This window comes from Staurois parvus, unplaced genomic scaffold (assembly GCF_062004578.1).
Source record: "Staurois parvus isolate SC_StPar_1 unplaced genomic scaffold, SC_StPar_1.0 ptg000169l, whole genome shotgun sequence".
Taxonomy (NCBI): domain Eukaryota; kingdom Metazoa; phylum Chordata; class Amphibia; order Anura; family Ranidae; genus Staurois; species Staurois parvus.
The window spans coordinates 1047114-1067430 of record NW_028317965.1 but is presented as its reverse complement, the minus strand read 5'-3'; the positions used below and the strand labels follow the sequence as shown (position 1 = coordinate 1067430).

At 40.9% G+C, this 20317-nt stretch overlaps 1 protein-coding gene across 2 annotated transcripts in view; it reads left to right on the top strand.

Moving 5' to 3' along the window:
* FBXO11 (F-box protein 11) overlaps window positions 1-20317 on the top strand; it is a 140842-nt gene that overhangs the window by 76980 nt on the left and 43545 nt on the right. For both annotated transcript variants that reach the window (XM_089676435.1, XM_089676434.1), the window contains exons 5-11: window positions 7895-8024; window positions 9241-9324; window positions 9406-9538; window positions 9629-9735; window positions 14331-14442; window positions 14547-14653; window positions 16491-16628. In XM_089676435.1, the coding sequence (XP_089532561.1) occupies window positions 7895-8024; window positions 9241-9324; window positions 9406-9538; window positions 9629-9735; window positions 14331-14442; window positions 14547-14653; window positions 16491-16628 (811 nt within the window). The remainder of the gene's footprint in view (window positions 1-7894; window positions 8025-9240; window positions 9325-9405; window positions 9539-9628; window positions 9736-14330; window positions 14443-14546; window positions 14654-16490; window positions 16629-20317) is intronic.

Below are 20317 nucleotides of genomic sequence, written 5' to 3'. Positions count from 1 at the left end.
ATGGAACCCAGACCCCGGAGACTCTTCCAGGGCTATGCCCACTGTGGGACTAACAACATGGATGAGTAAGACCTGTTCACACTGGACTGATACTGTAGCCTCATTTATTATAGGTATCCTGAATAGCTTTCCATGTTAAAGCTATCAGGAAACCGAGTATTGTGTTCTGAAATTAACATATAGAATGTTAAACTTGGGGTGGGTGGCTAGGTGTTACATCACACCACAGGTGCCTAGAGCACTTTTTAAGTTGGACTTTATGTACACTGCTGCTCCTAAACTCCAGTTTAGGAGCTTTTGGCATTTTTTTTGCCAAAGCTCCTAAACTCAACTTCATAAAAGCCTATGTGTCCATGTACACATAGGCTTTTAGGAGAGTTTAGGAGCTTCTGCATTTAGGTGAGGCTAAACGTCCCTCTCCTGAACGCAGAAGAATTGCGTTCAGGATAGGAAAGTTTTGACCGCCGGCTGCAGGAAAATGCAACATCGCGGTACCGCGTTTTGCCGTGATTTGTGGTCTCCCACGGCCAGCGGTCACAGTAGGCTCGTGTACATGGAACCTTACTCAGACACTTGCTGACGCATTTTTGCCACAGGGCTGCTGACACCCTGCTTGCTGTGCACTCCTTCACAGATACACTTGCTCTATTTCTGCACCCAGCCTACTCCATGCGTTTGCCTATCAGGGGAATACCCTTACAAATAGTGGTGGAAACCAGGTGAAAGGGAACTGGGACAGAAGCGCTCGCAAACATTTGTCTGCCGAAGGCCTGCAGATCACTCAAACTGCTTAGTGAAGAGGGTTCCCTTGCACTGGAGCAGGTCCCTATTCACCAGTTTTTGCATCAGATTCTACCTGTATCCCAGACATGCAGCAAGTGGCCAATTCGACCAAGTCAGGCTTTTCTACAACTATGTCAGGCTTTCTCGGGCAACAAACAGCCTTATTGGTGCCGTCCCTGTGCAGAGCACAAAAGCACCAAGCTTCTTCTCCCCCCTCATTATCGAAATGAAGAAGACTGGCATATAGTGTTACTGGAGACTGAGAAAGATCTCACTCCCCAGCCTTTTCTACAACTGATTGTTATTTCATTCATCATGTTTGCCGTTGTAGATATGTTCATTTCTGCTGTGCGCAAAAGCCTGGGCATTGCTGCACTTAATTCTCCTCTATGCTCCTTTGGATACCAAGAGACCTGCTGTCCTGTACTGTATGATTATGATGAGAGGAATTTTTACTTGGCTATAAATTCCATATCTTGGAGTAAGCACAGGACACATGCTACCCTCCTTTTTATTTCTGAGTTATTCTGCATTACTTGCAGCAAAACTGAAGGCTCAGGGAGTGGGGTAGGGTTATATGGGAACTCTCAGTGAGCATGTCCAGCAAAGCTTTGCCAGTGTCCAGTCACCTGAAAGTACCAACGTATAACTTGCCCTGTGGATATCCAACCTGTGTCCTGTATTGTACTTAAAGATATAAAATTTACACTTAATTTCCTCCCATCTTCTGTTTTTTGTTCAGGGCCATTTCACAGCATGCCTGCAAATGAGTTGCATAGGAACCAGGGGCGGACTGACAACTCATGGGGCCCCCGTGCAATAGGGGATCATGGGGCCCCCTGTGTCTTTGCCCACACTCAAAAAAGCCTATAAAAAAGGTACCAGGGGTATTTCATGGGGCCCCCTACTGACCCCGGGCCCTCGGGCGGTGCCCGAGTGCTCGAATGGTTAGTCCGCCCTGATGGGAACCCTCTGTGTGATTCACATACAGTTCTGTGCGCTGCGATTTCAGCCCATTCATTTTGAATGGGCTATAATCGCACTGCACCAAAAATGGTGCATGCACTACTTTTTGAAACTCATTGCAACCAGATTGCATGGTACAAAAGTACCATGCGATCTGGTGACCTGCGTTTGTTATTGACACCCCCTGCACATCGCAATTAGAGTGCATTGTGTGTGTGGTGTGAATTACACAGAAACGTATAGCGTGTTCCTGCTTGATTCGTGTCCAGGCATGGTGTGAATGGGCCCCCAAGTACAGCAGACCTTATTTCTGTGTCTGGGTCTTTGCTTAGAGATTCTTGCACCATCACTGCACAGCTATGACAGACCAGTTATGGCTTTTCAGCTGTGCGTTTTGTACCACTGGAACCAGGTGATTTCTCTTTACGTTTCTATAGAGAATTGCATAAAGGAAAGATCTGTGTACTAAATCCTTTATTGGATTTCCCATAAAAATAATTGGACACTTAGACTCCAGAAACTCATCTAAAAACCAAGCTCTGCCTTTTTACTTTCGTTTGTTGCATGGGGGTTAAAGTTCTAAACATCGGGCAGGATCATCCCTTATAAAATGTACAGTTCTCAGCATAAATGAGTATGCCTCTTTTGAAAAGTAAGATTTGAATCCATATCTCAATGAACACAAGAACAATTTCCGAAATTTTTACAAAACTGAGTTTTATAGAACATTTGTTTAGCTCATTACATTAAGGTAAGGTTAACAATATAACTTGGATTACAAAATCTTCAATTTTACTCAAATTAGTTGATGCAAAAATGAATACACCCCACAACGAAAACTACTACATCTATTTTGTATGAGCTCCATGATTTGTAAGAACAGCACCAAGCCTTCTAGGCATGGAATGAAGAAGTTGGCTACATATTGCAACATCGATCTTTTTCTATTCTTCATCCAGCATCCAGGCTCTAAATGAGGTCGTTCTTGGAGAGTGATGCGCAACTTGTCTCTTCAGACTTCCCCATACTGTGGATATAAAAAGTCTACACACCCCTGTTAAAATGTCAGGTTTCTGTGATGTGAAAAAAAACGAGACAAAGATAAATCATTTCAGAACTTTTTCCACCTTTTAGCCGCTTCCCGGCTGCCCTATAGCAGCAATACCGCTACAGGGCTGGACGGGTGTGCAAAATCTCACGCACGATTTTGCAGTTCTGGGCACAGCCATCCACAGCAGTGTGATTACAGTGAAGCACACACAACCCCCACCCACTAGTAAAACTCCCTGCACACAGTTAACCCTTTGATTGCCCCTCATGTTAATCGCTTCCTGCCCAGTGCCATTAGTACAGCGTCGGTGCGCTTTTTTTTCTTTTTAAAGCACTAATCACTGTATTGGTGTCACTGGGGATGTCAGTGACACCAAGTCAGTTCCCCCCAGTGTCACAATGTACGCCGCAGTACTGCAATAAGTCGCTGATTGCTGCCAATACTAGTAAAAATGATATCATTTGAGTGCAGCGTTGTATGACCACGCAATTGTCAGTTCCAGTAACGCAGCACCTTAACGCAAAAAATGCCCTCCAGAGGATTTCCCCCCCCCTTCCTGATCAGGCCAAGTGGTTAATGTAACCTGTAAACTGTACGACTCAATTGAAAAACACATTTTTTCTTTTAGGTGGAGGGAAGTAAGAATAAAAAGCTAACATTCAGAAGTTGGCTTCCTATTTGTTTTTGTCGCCCACTAGAACAATTGCTGAGGCCTGGAAGAGCCCGCTTGTCCCTCCACTATAATGCTTAATGAACAGATGTCAAGTATCTACAACGACTCCCAACATAAATTCTTGAAAATATGGGAGCCGTGGTTGCAATATGCCTTTCCCACGCTCCCCCCGGCTAGTCTGGGGATGTGATGTTGTTCGGTATTGGCGTTCTTGGACCCCTGCTCTTGGTTATCTTTTTTCTTTTGTACTCCTCCTTCCTTTCCTTTTTCCTTTTGTTTTTGGTGTGGCAGTGGATAGATGCCTTTAGTTTGAGTTCCTATCTGTGTTATACTAATGTTTTGTTATTTTAGTGCCATTGTTGGCCCCTGCGTGGGCGCACCTTTTGCTCTGTTGGTGTTAGAGCACTGTATTTTCTAATTTTTTTATGTGCAATTGATAGCCCCTACATGATTTGTTGCTCCTCTGTTAAAATTAATAAAAACTATTGAAATACAAAAAGCTAAAATTAATATGGTTGCATAAGTGTGAGCATACTTAATCTAGTACTTTGTTGAAGCCCCTTTTGATGTGATTCCAGCACTCGGTCATTTTAGGGATGAGTCTATCAGCATGGCACATCTTGGCTTGTCAATATTTGGCCACTCTTCCTTGTAAAAACACTCCAAATCTGTCAGATAGCGAGGGTATCTCCTGTGCACAGCCCTCTTCTGATCACCCCGCAAATTTTCGGTAGGATTCAGGTCTGGGCTCTGGCTGGGCCATTCCAAAACTTTAATCTTCTTCTGGTGAAGCCATTCCTTTGTTGATTTAGATGTATGCTTTGTGTCGTCATGCTAAAAGATGAAGTTCCCCTTCATGTTCAGCTTTGTAGCAGAAGCCTGAAGGTTTTGTGCCAATATTGACTGGTATTTGGAACTGTTCATAATTCCCTCTACCTTGACTAAGGCCCCAGTTCCAGCTGAAGAAAAACAGCCCCAAAGCAAGATGCTGCCACCACCATGCTTCACTGTGGGTATGGTGTTCTTTTGGTGATGTGCAGTGTTGTTTTTGCGCCAAACATATCTTTTAGAATTATGGACAAAAAGTTCAACCTTGGTTTCATCAGACCATAACATATTTTCCTGCTTGCTTTTGGGAGACTTCAGATGTGTTTGCAAAATTTAGCCAGGCTTGTATGTTTTTCTTCGTAAGAAAAGATTTCCATCTTGCCACTCTACCCCATAGCCCAGACATATGAAGAATACAGGAGATGGTTGTCACATGTACCACACAGCCAGTACTTGCCAGATATTCCTGCAGCTCCTTTAATGTTGCTGTAGGCCTCTTGGCAGCCTCCCAGACCAGTTTTCTTCTCGTCTTTTCATCAAGTTTGGAGGGACGTCCAGTTCTTGGGAATGTCACTCTTGCGCCATATTTTTTCTCCACTTGATGACTGTCTTCACTGTGTTCCATGGTATATCTGATGCCTTAGAAATTCTCCTGATACCTTTTACCAATGAGATCCCTCTGATGCTTTGGAAGCTCTCTGCAGACCATGGCTATTGCTGTAGGATGCAACTAAGAAAATGATAGGAAAGTTTTACTAGAACAGCTGAACTTTATTTGGGGTTAATCAGAGGCACTTTAGATGATGGCAGATGTGTACTGACTCCTATTTAACATGATTTGAATGTGATTGCTTAATTCTGAACACAGCTACATCTCCAGTTATTAGAGGGTGTGCACACTTATGCAACCGCAATATTTGAGTTTGTGTACGTTCCCCTCCCTAAAAGATTTCAGTTTGATTTTCAATTGAGTTGTACAGTTTATAGGTCACATTAAAGGTAGATAAAGTTCTGAAATTATTTTTGTCTAAATTTTTTACATCACAGAAACCTGACATTTTAACAGTGTAGATATTCGATTGGGTTCAGATCAGGAAAGCATCTTCTCTTTCAGTATAGAGCAGTACATTTGTGAATTCATTATGCCATCAATGAAATGCAGCTCCTAACACCAGCAGCACTCATATAGCCCCAGAGAAGGACACTGCCACCACCATGTTTCACTGCAGGCACCATGCATTTTTCTTTGTACTCCTCACCTTTGCGACACCATACAGTTTTGAAGCCATCAGTTCCAAAAACATTTATCTTGGTCTCACCACTGCAGAGTACAGAGCCCCAGCAGTCGTCCTCTTTTTCAGAATGGGCCCAGGCAAATTCTGGGCGGGCTTTTCTGTGCATCGGATTTAGGAGAGGCTTCCTTCCTGGACAACACCCATGCATGCTGTTCCTCTGCAGTGTACGCTGTATTGTGTCAGAGAAAACAATCACCCCAGTTTGGCTTTCTACTTCTTTAGCTAATTGCAGTGAACTTGCATGGCAATTTTCTTCAACCCTTCTCATCAGACGACACTCCTGTTGAGGTGTTAACTCCTGTGGATGGCCTGGACGTCTCTGTGAGATGGTTGCAGTTCCACCTTTGTTAATTTTTTGTATCACTTTTGCTACAGTATTCTGGCTGACAAGTCTTGGTTCACACTATTGCGACCTGAAAGTGTGACTTTGCCTGGCGATTTGAGCACTACTTTGAGGCAACGTTCCGGGAATGCCTGGGTAATCTTTCTGTAATGTCGGATCGAAATCACATCAGTATAGATGAGAATCCAACTTGGAGGCGACTTCCATTAATGTCTATGGGCACAAGTTGGATAGAAGTCTCATTAAAGTAGTACAGGAACCTTTTCTAAAGTCGGAGCGACTTCAGTAGTGCTAATTAAGACAGCTCTCATTGACTAACATGGGATTTCACATATCATGCGACTTGGGGTTTCTCAAGTTGGATCCCAAGCCGCAGCAGTGTGAACCGAGCCCATGTAAAGCTTTGCGGATCTTGTAGCCTTTGTCTTTCTCGTGTAAAGAAATTTTCTTTCTCATGCCTTGTAACATTTCTCTTCGATATGGTAACATTACTGACAGCATGAAATGGAAGGGGTTTTCTTTAAGTTATGCCCTTTTATAATCGCCTGTGTGCTGGACACCTGTTTAATGAATAATTAGACTTGCCTGTAGTTGAATTTGCTAATTAGGATTTTGTTGTCTAAAATTTAGCTTTGCTCCTAAGACTTTCATTGGGTTGTATTCATTTTTGCAACATGGTCTTGAATGAATTTGTTAGGAAAAATACTTTTTTGTGTGTGCAAATTAACAAATCTACTTTGCAATCAATGGCCCACATTTGTGGGAGTATTTTGTAGTATAGTGTCCCATAGAAAATGTTGATTCTGAAAGGAAAGTAAAGGTTTTCTGACCAATGTGTTGGGGTGTACTCATTTTATGCTGAGCACTCTATATATAAAAAAAAATTGTGTGGAGAAGCACATAAAAAAAAAAAAAAAAAAAAAATCTGACTAAGCACAAATATTTAGAGGATAATCAGACTTGAGAAATCTGCAGGTTCCCTGGAAGCTGGAGCTGCAGAAATAATACTTTTGAAATTAGTTAAAAAGGCTTTATAAAGGGACAATAGACATGTGAAATAACAATTTCTGTGACATTCCGACTACAGCCCAGTGCTGGTAAAGGTTGTCATGACATCTCCATGTTACCCATTACTTTAGTAATTGCTTTCTTTTGAAAATTGAAAGCATTCACTGAAGATGTTCATGTACTCATCATGACTGTAGTTGTGATAGTATGCAAAATTGTGACAACGTGTACGGAGTAATCATTTTCCTACAGTAAAGGGCTTGCTCTAAGTCTCGGGTAAAATTGCATTCAGGCAGAGAGTTCCATGTTTTTGTGTGTTTTTTTTTTTTTTTTTTTTTTTTTTGTCTAGAAAGGGATTCTTTCCTTTTCTCTGTGTTCTGTGTGTGGAGATTTTTCCAGCTGTTTGTCAGATTTGTCTTGTCATGATAAAATTATGGACCACAATTTGCCTTTTGAGTCAACAGAATGCAGGGATGTGCTACAGGTGAGATCTCTAATTCTTCTGTCACCGGTCACACACAAATTGCGTGATTTTAAATTGCAGCAGTGTAACTTCAGTGCGATTTCAGGTATGATTTCAGAAATCTTTATTGCTACTAGTGAAGATTTTCAACAATTTCTTGTAATTTGCAATGCAATTGCTATTGTATTCTATGTATGTGAAATTGCAACAAAACTGCAGAAAAAGTAATGCAAGAACTAATTTAGAAATCGCACTGCTACAATTCACACATGTTAAGACAATGACATTCACATTCATTGGATGCGATTTAAATTCGCAAATCACACATGAAATCGCACTAATGTGACTGGGCACTTAGTTTGCCATGCAGATGATGATAAAGTAAACCATTTTTTTTTCTTCTTTTTTTGGAATGAGGCGACTCATGTACTCCTTAATATGCTCATATAAAGACTTGTATTAACGTCCAACTGTTCTCTGGCAGGAAACGATTATACATGGAAGTGTTTGAGTATACAAGGCCTATGATGCATCCAGAACCTGGGAAATTTTATCAGATTAACCCTGAAGAGTATGAACCTCCAAACCCCTGGAAGGAGAGTTTTCAACAACTGGTATAAAGATCTATACTTTTGGTTTCTTAAATGTAGAATGAATAATGGTGGTATAGGTTAACAGAAAAGGGTTATGGCTGTTAAATGTACACATCTTGAAAGTGCTAGAGCTTTAAATTGGGTATTTAAATTTTTGTATTCTAAAATAAAAACTCAGTCCACATCAGTCCTTGCCCTCAAGGAGCGTACAATCAAAGGATCCTATCTCATCTTTTTATCCGTTTTTAACATTTGCAGTTTCTGAAAGATGCACTTTTTCGGATTTGTAATCCATTACCAGCCTAACAAAGATTGCACAGAATTCACCATGTGAAAAGCAGTCTCTTGAAGTGGTTGTAACCCTTACATATACCCAGTGAAGTGGCTAGCCTCAGGTGATGCACATATATAAAACAACTCTTCCTTCTTATCTAAGTTGTACCTGTTCATCTGAAGTCTCTTATGTACAGCCAAAATTCTGAATTTATAGAGCTTGTCTGAGAGTTCAGAAGAAAGGGGGTGGATAGCTACATTACACACTGCAGAGCTCAGTGAGGGCAGCTTTGGGATCTGATAGGAGGTCAGTCCCCGTCACTGTTTTTTTTTTTTTTTTCTTTTTCTTGATTGTCAGGATAACTTTTCAGAAGTGACTCAAGCTGATAGCAGAGAAACAAAGCAGCAGACAGAAATGACACTTGGTGCTCTTAACAGAGATAAGTACACACTATAGAGGGATATACTTTGTTCATATTTCATGTCTGAGGTTTACAACCACTTTTAGGAATTTTGTTCTGTGCTATGGCTGTGTTAAAACGGACAGCTTCGAACCCCACTAGTAATGAGGAACCAATCAGAGTGGTGTCTGATCATGTAATCCGGGAGTCAGGGTAGCTTTTTCAACACTATATCCAGAAGTGATATGAATGGCTTTGCAGCCACTTAAATCCGTGTTATCACACAGCAGTGCTTACAGACCAATTTAAACCCACCATGGACATGTTCTAACTTTAAATCGTCATGACTTATATGGCATGTCCTTGGCAGTCAAATTATAAAAACCTCTTAGCACACATAAGGGGAAAACATGGAAATCTGGCTACAGAAAGGGGTTTTTTTTTTTTTTTTTGCTAATGGAAAAATTGCATGTATAATGCACTTCTGCCTGCAACCCAAAGATAAGTGGAAAAATCTCCTTTGGATTGTTGAACATTAACAATGTTTGTTTTATCCTTGACAGTACAAAGGAGCTCATGTTAAACCTGGATTTGCAGAGCATTTTTACAGCAATCCAACAAGGTATAAAGGCAGAGAAAATATGCTGGTAAGTATCACTTAGTCTTTACGCGTACAGATGGTATATGATTTGTGGTGTGGTAAATGTTTTGTCAATGTTTTCTGCCAGTACTACGACACGATTGAGGATGCATTAGGTGGTGTCCAGGAAGCTCACTTTGATGGACTTATCTTTGTGCATTCGGGCATCTATACAGATGAGTGGATCTACATAGAGTCCCCAATAACAATGATTGGTGCAGGTAATATTGTATGGTAAATTGTACATTTATAGTTAAAGATTGAAACTTTAACATACAATTAGTTAAGTTCGGTTTCATTTGTCTTCACAGCACCAGGAAAAGTTGCAGACAAAGTAATAATTGAAAACACTAGAGACTCAACATTTGTTTTCATGGAGGGGTCAGAAGATGCATATGTTGGGTACATGACAATCAGGGTAAGCATGTATTTTAACGTGTTTTAAATTGACCAGGATTTTATTTTCTTTTTAACATTTTGTTTTTTGTTTTTTTTTCTCTTTGGCTTGGCAAGTGCCACCTTCTTATTTAAAATGTTCTTAGTCATACAGTTCTGATATAATACACAACACATTAGGGTACTTGAAATCGTTTGCATCAAGCTCTGCCAAAACAAGCTTACATTGTAATTTTCATGCTACAGCAATTACTTGTGCTGTAGCCACTTAATCTGCTCGTTTGTATTTGGCTTTTTAAAAGAAACCAGGTGTACCCAGAAAAGTAGACGACATCACAGGGAAGATAAATGGCATTTAAATTGTGTCCCTGGTGTAAATTGAAATCTAAACCACAGTGCTGTAAGGTCACAGTGCTAGCCACCCAGTATCTCAGCTGGCAGTTCTTGTAACCATATAAGGGTGCTTGTCTCAAAATTTGACTAATCATTTAAGCCCATAATTGTTTCTGACGCTCAATTAAGTGGAAAGGAAGTAACTTCCCTATACAGTGGGTATAGAAAGGAATCCCCACCCTTTAAAATAATCACATTTTTGTTGCTTTGCAGCCTGAAATGAAGACACACAGTTTTTGTTTTATCCAGCTGCATTTACTCAGTGCAACTTATAACATCCAAATGAAAGATATAACACCAACATGGCAGAAAAAAAATCAAAAACAGAATCCGTTGGAAAAAGGATCACCCCCTTGTGTCGGTATTTTGTTGAACCACCTTTTGCTTTAATTCCAGCCTTTAGTCTGTTGGGATATGTCTCCACTAACTTTGCACATCTAGACTTTGCAATATTTGCCCGCTCTTCTTTGCTGAACTGCTCAAGTTCAGTTACATTTTTGGACTGCAGTCTTCAAGTCATTCCACAGATTTTCAATGGTGTTTAGATCTGGGCACTTACTAGGTTGGGCAAGGACATTCCCTTTTTTCTCCTCCAACACTGTGTGCTAATTTTTGCTGTATTTTTGCCATGTTGGAAGGTAAACATTCCTCAAGAATTTTACGGTATTTTGCTCAATCCATTTTTCCTTCTATCCTAACAAGTGCTCCACTCCCTGCTAAAGAACCCCCCCCCAATCACAGGATATTACAACCTCAATGCTTTACTGCAGCAATGGTGTTATTTGGATGTGAGCTGCACTGGATTTCCATCAGACAAATCATTCTATTTGTATCTCATCTGACCAGAACACCTTGTTCCATGTGACCTCAGAATCTTCAAGATGTGTTTTGGAAAACCTCAGTGGTGACTGCATGTGGCCTTTTTTGAGGAGTGGCTTTTTTCTTGCAACTTTCCCATACAAGCCACATTTGTGGCGAATTTGTGATCTTGTCACATGCACACAATGACTGCTCTTTGTCATAAATTCCTGCAGCTGCTTAAGAGTTGCTGTAGGCTTCTTGGTATCCTCTAGACCAGTTCCCTCTTGGCTTTTTCATCCAGTTTGGAGTGACGTCCTGATCCAGGGAGGGTCTGCGTTGTACCAAATACCTTCCACTTCTTAATAGTAGACTTGACTGCCCTTTTAGGCATTGATAAAACCTTTGTAATTTTTTTGTATCCATCACCTGACTTGTACCAGTCCACAACTTTATGTCGGAGATCTTTTGACAATTCCTTGCCACCCATAGTTGAAGGCTTGCTTCAGTTGCACTACCAGGGACTGAAATGCTCCAGGAAAGCTCTTTTCATGCTGAGCTAATCAAAATGACCACAGCTGAACACAGTTGAAAGTCAAATGGCTTTGTGTGCCATTGAGAAGGTGATTAGCTATACACCAGATTTCAGTTTACAAGGTATTTTAGGAGGGGGTTGATAATTTTTTTTTTTTCAACTCATCGATTCTGTTTTTTTATTTTTTTCTGACATGTTGGTGTTGTATCTTTCCCTTGAATATTAAAAGTTGCACTGAGTAAATACAGCTAGATAAACCAAAAGCCGTGTCTGTCTTCATTTCAGGCTGCAAACCAACAAAATAGTGTGATTATTTTAAGGGGAGGGGTGAATTCTTTTCTATACCCACTGTAACTTTATGGGATGTTTGCTGTAAGCAGTTTTCCTGGTCTGGTGATCCTTAGGCAGGGCTTGGTAAATTTGCTTTGAAACTAGGAGGAAGCTAAGAAAGTTAGGAGCGTCTGTCTTGCTTGTCTCCAATTTCAGTACTTTCTCAGTTACTTGGCAATCACCGGGCGCCGGCGAGTAATCACCAGCCGGGACCTGATGATTGATGGCCACAAATGTCAGCGCAGGTAGGGTGCACGAGTGCCTTGCACACGCCCTCTACCCGGAAATGCAAAATCACATGTATATATATGTGATTTTGCGCACAGCTGCCGCCCTGTAGCAGTATTTCTGCTATGGGATGGAGCTGAAGCAGTTAAAGAATAAGTTCACCTTTTAACAAAAAATAATGCACTTCTTCTTTTTTTTTTTTTTTTTTTTTTTTTTTTGTGCAGGTAAAAAAATGTACATTTTATTCTTACACTTTTTTTTTTTTTTTTGGTTTTGAGCACCTGGAAAACATTGCACCAGCGATCAGAAGATTGCTGGTGCCATGCAGGACTCCTGCAAACCTTTCAGTGTATGTGTGCTCATACCCCGCACGGGCAAGCAGATACACACTGACAGGAAGAATCCATTAAATACCATAGTGCATAACAGCGCCATGGTAATTCATTGAGAACTACAAGCCAACAGCCGCAGAGGCTGACGGAACTTGTAGTTTTCCCATTCACAGAATACGGTAAATGAGTGATGTGGCCAGGTGGGCGGTGCCCTGCATGGCCACATTTTTAAAATTGCGACAGCTAGCGAGGGAGATGATCCCCAATAGATGTCACAGTGGGGGATCAGAAGGGAGTGGGGGCCAGTCCTTGATAACCTGTTACACCCTGAATATGGATGTAACGTTACAAAAGATGAACTTTTCTTTTTTAAGGTGTAACATGGTACCAATCAGACCCTACCCATACTCTTTTACAGTGTGCGTGATTCTTTCCTGCTGCAACTGTCAGATTTGAAATGTGCACAGCTGTGCTTGGCTCCATGTGCACAGCTCTGTCTATTATTAGGAGATCTGTGAATAAATGAGTTCCATCTGCCACCTTTTGCACGTAGACTCTCTAACTGAAAGTGCATACCTTGCAAAGATAGAAAGCCAGAGGAAGAGTCTGCAGGAGCCTGTCATTGTACCAGAGTTCCACTGATCATGGTTGCAATGCTTTACAGGTTGATTTGCAAAACTAATAAATTCTCCCTTTTTTTTTTTTTGCGCAAATTTTGCATTTATTTATTTAATTAATTTAATTAATGTATTTATTTATTTTGCAAACCGTGGACTTAGCCTTTAAATATATACCACTTTTTAAGTTTTGTGGTCTTTTGTGTTTATTTTTGAAGACCCTTATACTGCAGCAATCAGACTGAGAGAGGAAGGGGCAGGACCAGGGAGTCAGGTGTACTGCTTCAAATGTGCTGTCAGGGAACATACAGTGCGAACTAAGAGATGACCTCATCAGTCTGTAACTGCTGTTTCACTGTCCATTTGGAATGCTGGGGATAGAGAATACACTTCAGTATCCCTTCTGCGTTGCCCTCTGCCCAGCTACGCTGTGTTGCTGAGCTGTGTAAATTTCATAACTAGATAGACAAAAATACAAATCCTGTGGCAGATAAAACTCCTTTTAATAGTATTCCATCTGTATATGTGCATGTTTCCTTTTTTAATTATTCTGTACTTTAGATTATTGTATAATTAAAGGCTTTGGGGCCTTTGGAAATGAAACCGGCCTGTAACATTACAGACTTTAATTACCAAAACCTTACTCACTGCTGCAGCCCTTGCCGTGGTTTCCTCTGGCAGTCCTCCCAGTGTTGTATAGCAGATTGAGCATAATGCAGAGATGTCTGTATCTGAGGTCTGTAGTTCATATTTTTCTTTTTTTTTTTTTTTGTGAAGATGGGCTGGTTTTTTTTTTTTTTTCTTTTTTACGATTACTCTTTTTTGTAGCTTTTATTAGGATAACTTAAAATCCAGAACACACTGAAGAGGGCTATAGTATTTAAATTGTTGATCTGTGTGATCATTGCTGTTGAAATGTCACATCAGTATATATAGGAAGTATATGTGTCCAGCTACCTTCACTCAAGTCTATTGATATTCACTGCCTGGAAAGTATTTTACTATTTTACACTTGGAGCACTACCTGGAAAGTTTTGCTTGTGCCATGTAAACGTTTTGTCATAGTTACTGTAAATGTTTTATATGCTCAAGGATACAATGGAGTTGACTTACTAAAGGCAAATACTCCATGCTCCAGAGCTTAGTAAATGGGGGTGGGGGCGGCTCTGCTGCTTACTTCCATCATCCAATCATGTTCTTCACAAAGTGAAGTTTCACTAAGCTCTGGAGCAACTGCACTTGCAAATTGCAGTCTATTTAGTAAATCAACCTCAATGTATTACATATTTTGAGAATGTATGATGCACTAAATTGCTAAACCAGAACCTTGAAATGTAAAATTTTTTCAATAATTGCAAAGTATTCTATTCTGCTTTTGTTGTAGTTCAACCCTGATGACAAGTCTGCCCAGCACCATAATGCACATCATTGTTTAGAGATCACAGTGAACTGCAGCCCAGTCATTGATCACTGTATAATCCGCAGCACTTGCACAGGTACCTGGCACATAATTTTCATGTCAATAAAAGTCCGTAAGATCGTGTCATTTTACTGGTTATCATAATTGGGTATAATGCGTTATTGCTGTTTTCTCTTGCAGTCGGCTCTGCGGTGTGTGTAAGTGGCCAGGGCGCATGTCCGAACATCAAACACTGTAACATCAGTGACTGTGAAAATGTAGGACTGTATATCACCGACCATGCAGAGGTAATCATTAGTCCTACGGTTTTAATATTCTTTAAAACATAATAAAACTGTAAACTTTAAATTCGTGTTGCTTTTTTTTTTTTGTACATAATTGTTGCCAGTTAAACTTGTGTTTAAAGTTGGCCATACAGAGACATTTTTTCATACAGAGACAATGTTTCATTTTTGAACTGGTAGGTAAGCTAAATTTCCATAGTGTTAGGCTCAGCCTAAACCATCTATTTTAAATATCCATTCAGGTAGATCTCGTGCTATTCACTGGATCAACACTGATCAAATCTGGAAAATCTCTGTGGCCAACATAAACAGAATAACTTAGTTTACACTTTGGCGCATTTATTGAGATATGAACATCTGCTTTTGCTCAGCATTATTTAGTGATGAGATGGCCACAGGCACATCATTTGTTTGGGTGTCTGGTATGGGAAAGGCGCTAATCTGTTCTGTTGTCACAAAGAAGTTGAGTAAAAGTCCTAAGGACTCGTTCACACGTGTGTTAATTATGAAGAATGAAGCGGCACTCATTAATGAGCCTGTGGTTTTGAAGCGTTAAAAAGCATCAAGAAAAGCTTGTTAAATGCCCATGGAAGTGTTTTTTCTAGGGTGAAGTGCTTAAAAGGGGAACTGATGTAGAGCAAATAATCTTCTTTGAGGCGTGGTTAGCTTGTGGTGTGATAGCAGACATTTTTGTGATTTCTTTGCAAGATGAATTCCTTTACTCACTGGCACCAACAGTTTGCTGACACAAATAGCTTCACCACTGGCACTAATGCTCAATGCCTCTGTCCCTGCTTGGGCACTGTTGGTATTGCTGGCGGACTTGATGCTTTTGCCTGTCTGCAGGACCAGTTACCACACAGCTGCTCTGTACAAACCAGAAGTGGCTGGAGCTGCTCTATCTAGTTGTCTATTATTTCCCAGTGCATTCTGGGATACAGGAACCTCCACTGCCTCTCCTCTAGTGCACAGCTGAAAAACGCTTCATATCATCATCATCATCATCATCATTATTATTATTATTATACAGGACTTATATAGCGCCAACAGTTTGCTCAGCGCTTTACATTATAGTGGGAGACAATACAGTAACAATACAGTTCAATACAAGAGGGATTAGAGGGTCCTGCTCCTTGGAGCTTACAATCTAGGAAGGAGGGGATAGTGGTACAAGAGGTAATAAGCTGTGGGGGATGGAGTGGTAGGAGGAGTAGTTGATTCCAGTATTAGCTGGGGTCGGGGTAGGCTTTCCTGAAGAGATGGGTTTTCAGAGTGCGCCTAAAGGTGAGCAGAGTAGGCGATAGCTTGGGGTAGGGAGTTCCAGAGGATGGGTAAAGCCCTTGAGAAGTCCTGGAGACGAGCATGGGAGGAGGAGACAAGGGAGCTAGAGAGCAGGAGGTCTTGCGAGGAGCGGAGAATTAGTGCACCGTAAACGCTATAGGCACCTTTTGAAATTAATGGAAGCAGCTGATAAGCAGCGATGCTTCCTGAAAGCAACATGCTGCTGTAATATTTATGGCAGGCATTGAAGGGCAATTAAGAGGCTTTAAAAACACTGCTCAAACGTGACTTAAACACAGGGTGTTGCCGCATGTGTGAACGAACCCTAACTGCATGTGGCTGGCATATCATTCTGTAGCTGTATAAAGTAGAGTAGAAAGGAATTCTTTATTGGGTAGGAAGGAAATCATCTGAAAATATGAATTCTCACAAAAATATCTTCACTTCTGATATTTTTTAATGGGAAAAAAAAAATTCAGTCATAGCTTAATCATCATTGGTTGATTGTGAATCTGAGGGTTTTCTTTTTTTTCTTTTAATAGTATTTGTTTTTTTGCAGGGGATTTATGAAGACAATGAAATCTCCAATAATGCATTAGCTGGTATATGGGTAAAAAATCACGGCAACCCTATTATTAGGAGAAACCATATTCACCATGGTCGGGATGTTGGTGTGTTCACGTTTGACCATGGCATGGTATGTTCTAATCTTGTCTTTTTATTTTCTGTTGATAGGATTTAGGGCCCATTCCTACTAATTTGCTATAGTGATGTGTGCATTACTGCAACCCACTGTAACAAGCGTTGGTGAAATGCGGTGCTATTCATTCTGAAAGGCACCCAAATGCATCTTTCTGACATGCATGGGATGCACTGCCAGGAATGCTGCACTCACTTCTTTTGGTGCGTTAGGCAACCCGCTTAGATGAATGACCTACCTTAATGTGACATGTTCACGCCCATGAGTTAAGTCAGCCCTGAATTAATAGTTCCTTACTGTTATTTTTTTTTATATGTATAAAGCTAAGGTCGCTATAGTGGGATTTGATCTAATGACAGCAGATTGTAACAGCCCCATGATACCCCTGCTAGTGCTACCCTGTTTTGCACTCATTAGGACAGGAAGCATATGCTTCTGGTATATCCAGCAACATGTTGCCGCAGCAAGAACCTCCCATATCGAAGGGATGTAGTTCTGATGTTTAAGGATTTCAGCAAACGTCTGGAGGCATTGTTGTGAAGCTTCTTTTGCCTTGGTAGGAGCAGCTGTGCAACTGGTTGTTGTGGCTATCGGGGTCTGCCAAAGTCAAAAGGGTATGGGCTTAGTGCCTGTTTAGAAGGATTCCCTCTAAAGATTATGCTATTTTTGGGAGATGCCTGGTTTCTTGTTCTCTAAAAAAAAAAATTTTTTTATTTTGGGTAGCCCTGAAAAGGTAGTGTGCGGTGTTTTTCCTTTTCACAGAAAACATTTTTTCGATTTGACCTGGATGTTTATATCCAGAACACATCAAGAGGTAAGAGCATTCTGTTACAGTTTAAAGAGTAGGATGGACACATGATTCCAAAAACTGCTGTTCCTTCTGCTCAATGAGACATTCTCTTTGCCATCACAAGGCCTTGGACTCTTAGCCAAAAACTCATTTCCATGTAAAGTCCTAGGCTCCCCAGCCAGCTACACCAAGGACCCAAGTCTCTCGGGTGGGTGGACTTTTGCAGGCCTTTGCAGAATTTTGGGAGGGGGAGATGGCAGATGAGTGGATCTGCAGTATAGTGGCTCATGGCTCCCTGGTTGATATCCAGAGCTTTCCCTTTAGATGCATTAGGTTTGCTTTGAATCTGTAGAAAAGGTTGCTTGATAATCTTCCTTTTTCAGGGAGTTGATTTGTTCAGGTTCCAGAGGACGAGAGGTTCTGCGGTTTCTACTTAAACCTCTTTAACCCCTTGACGCCGATGTCACACAAATATGTGGCCTCACGGAACTGGGCTTTTTTCCGTGGGGCCGCATATTTGCGTACCTGTCTTTGTGCTGGGAGCGCGCCACACTGCGCGCACCCAGCACAAAGACCGTGCTGCACTGCGCGCACCCAGCACAAAGACCGCGGTGTCACTGAGAGCCCCGGGTCCCGTTCCAACGATCGGGACCCGGGACTCCCGATTCCGGGTAACATGATCACTGTGATAGCCTCTGATTGGCTATCACAGTGATCAGTCACTGTGCAGCCCAGCCCCCTTGTTTTTTACTCTCTCTATGAATGTAGAAGAGAGATACATTGTATCTCTAACTCCTGGCATAGAGAGAAAAATGTTTTTTTTTTTAAAAAAAGAAAAAAATAAATATTAAAAAATAAAATGAAAAAATACATAGATCAAGGTTTGATCTAGTTCAGTGCCAGGGTTGTTTGTTTGGGTCAAGGTCAGGGTTTAAAAAAAAAAAATAAAAAAAATAATGGTGTTCGTGTCAATGTCAGTGTGTTTTAGGTAAAAAAAAAAAAAAAAGACAAACAAAATACGCACTGTTGTTTCTGGGCTGTTCTATGGGTACAAACCACAAATAACATACACATATATGATATCGCTACGATCATCAAGTGCTGGATAACTTATTTTGGGCTGTTCTTTCGTGGTAGGTTATGGTAATAACAAGAAACACACAGCTAAATAAAAAAAAAGATGTTTTTTTTTTTTATTATTTTGTGCCAATTTTCCTTTGATAATAAAAAAATTTCAAGAGATATCCATTACCATTTACCACCAAATGAAAGCCCAATTTGTCCTTAAAAAAACGCTGTATAATTCCCCTGGATGTACAAAGTAGTTGTGATGATATGTACGGTTTTGCTAACACATGTCAACATTGCAAAATTGTGCTTAGGCATTTAGATTTGTTTTACCCTTAGGCGCGAAGGGGTTAAGATTCTGAAACTGGACAGGAATGTTTGTGCTACTCTGGCTCTCAATCATCTCAACAGGTTGCTTTCTGTCTGTGGGATAGGAATGTCATTTCAGTTTGTGGCCCTGCTGTTCAGCCTGTCCATGGTTCCCAAGGTATTCTCCAAGGTCCTGGCTCGTATTCTGGGATTTTTATGATACCAGGGGATCCTTATTGTAAGGTACCTGGAAGACTGACTTCTGAGGGTGCAATCCGCTCCCCTTTTGGAACATAATGGGGGTAATTTACAGAAACTGGAGAGCACAAATTCCGGTGCAGCTGTGCATAGAAACCAGTTGGCTTCCATGTTCTATTGCCACAGCTTAATTGACCAAGCTGAAGTTAGAAGCTGATTGGCTGCAATGCACAGCTGCACCAGATTCAGAGTGCACCAGTTTTAGTAAATCTGCCGCTCTGAGGCCACTCCCCTCCCAACTTCATGGTCACATGGGGAGTCTCAATTTTTGTTTGCCCCCCCCCCCCACACTTTTCAATACAGAGGAACAGCATTGTCTGAGTGCGGATGGTCTGAATGGACTTGGTGGGGTCTGTGGTGAGCTCTCTTCAACAGGGAACCTCCTGACATTAGTGATTTCAAAAATGCTTTTCTCTCACAGTGCGAGTAGTCTTTTTTTTCCTTTTGTTTTAAATTCCCAGAAATCAGCGGTTGGGCTGAAATATCACCTGAAGTGTGACAATTGCTGCTCTTTTAGCTACCTGAGCTCACACACTGTCTCCCAGCTTCCGAGTGTGCAGCGTAGAAGGACAGGCAGTAGATAGGGCAGCAATTGTCACTATTTGGGTGACCTTCACCCCATCAAGTAAACTGAGGCATGAGACACGGTCAAAGTAAACTAAAGAGGAAATGTAAATCTTTAAAAGGCAAGTTTGGGTAGTTATAATTTGAAACTGGATATTTAAGTTCTTGCATAAGCCGAGTTATGTTCGGTTCTTTATAATTGTACTTCTACTGCACAAAAAAATCCTCCCTAGAATGCATAAAGATTGGCGCAGGCAGATTTTACGAAAGTGTCTCGTGTTCTAAAAGTGGTGCAGAATGCGCTGAATTCATATACATGTCTAGAACTTGTACTTGAATTTGGCTCATGCTTTAGAATGCACGAGGAAACTTTTGCAGAATCTGTCGTTCGTTTTCCTCTTTGTACGCCAAAAGAGATGATGCTAATTAGCTCCACTTTTACATTTGGCACAATGTAAAAGCAGCGCATTTTAGAGCTATCTGAATTGGGTGAACGAGTCGCAAGTCAGAACCAAATTGTCGCAAATGCTTTATGAATCTGTAGCAATACATTAAGTGCGATTACCGCCAGAAAAGTGGTGCAGCAACTTTATTGAATTCCCCTCACTATGTTCTGGTTTGTCTGTTTTCACATATACTTTTTTTTCCCCTTTGTTATTTCATTATAAAATTGTTGCATTTTACCCTCTGTGGTTTC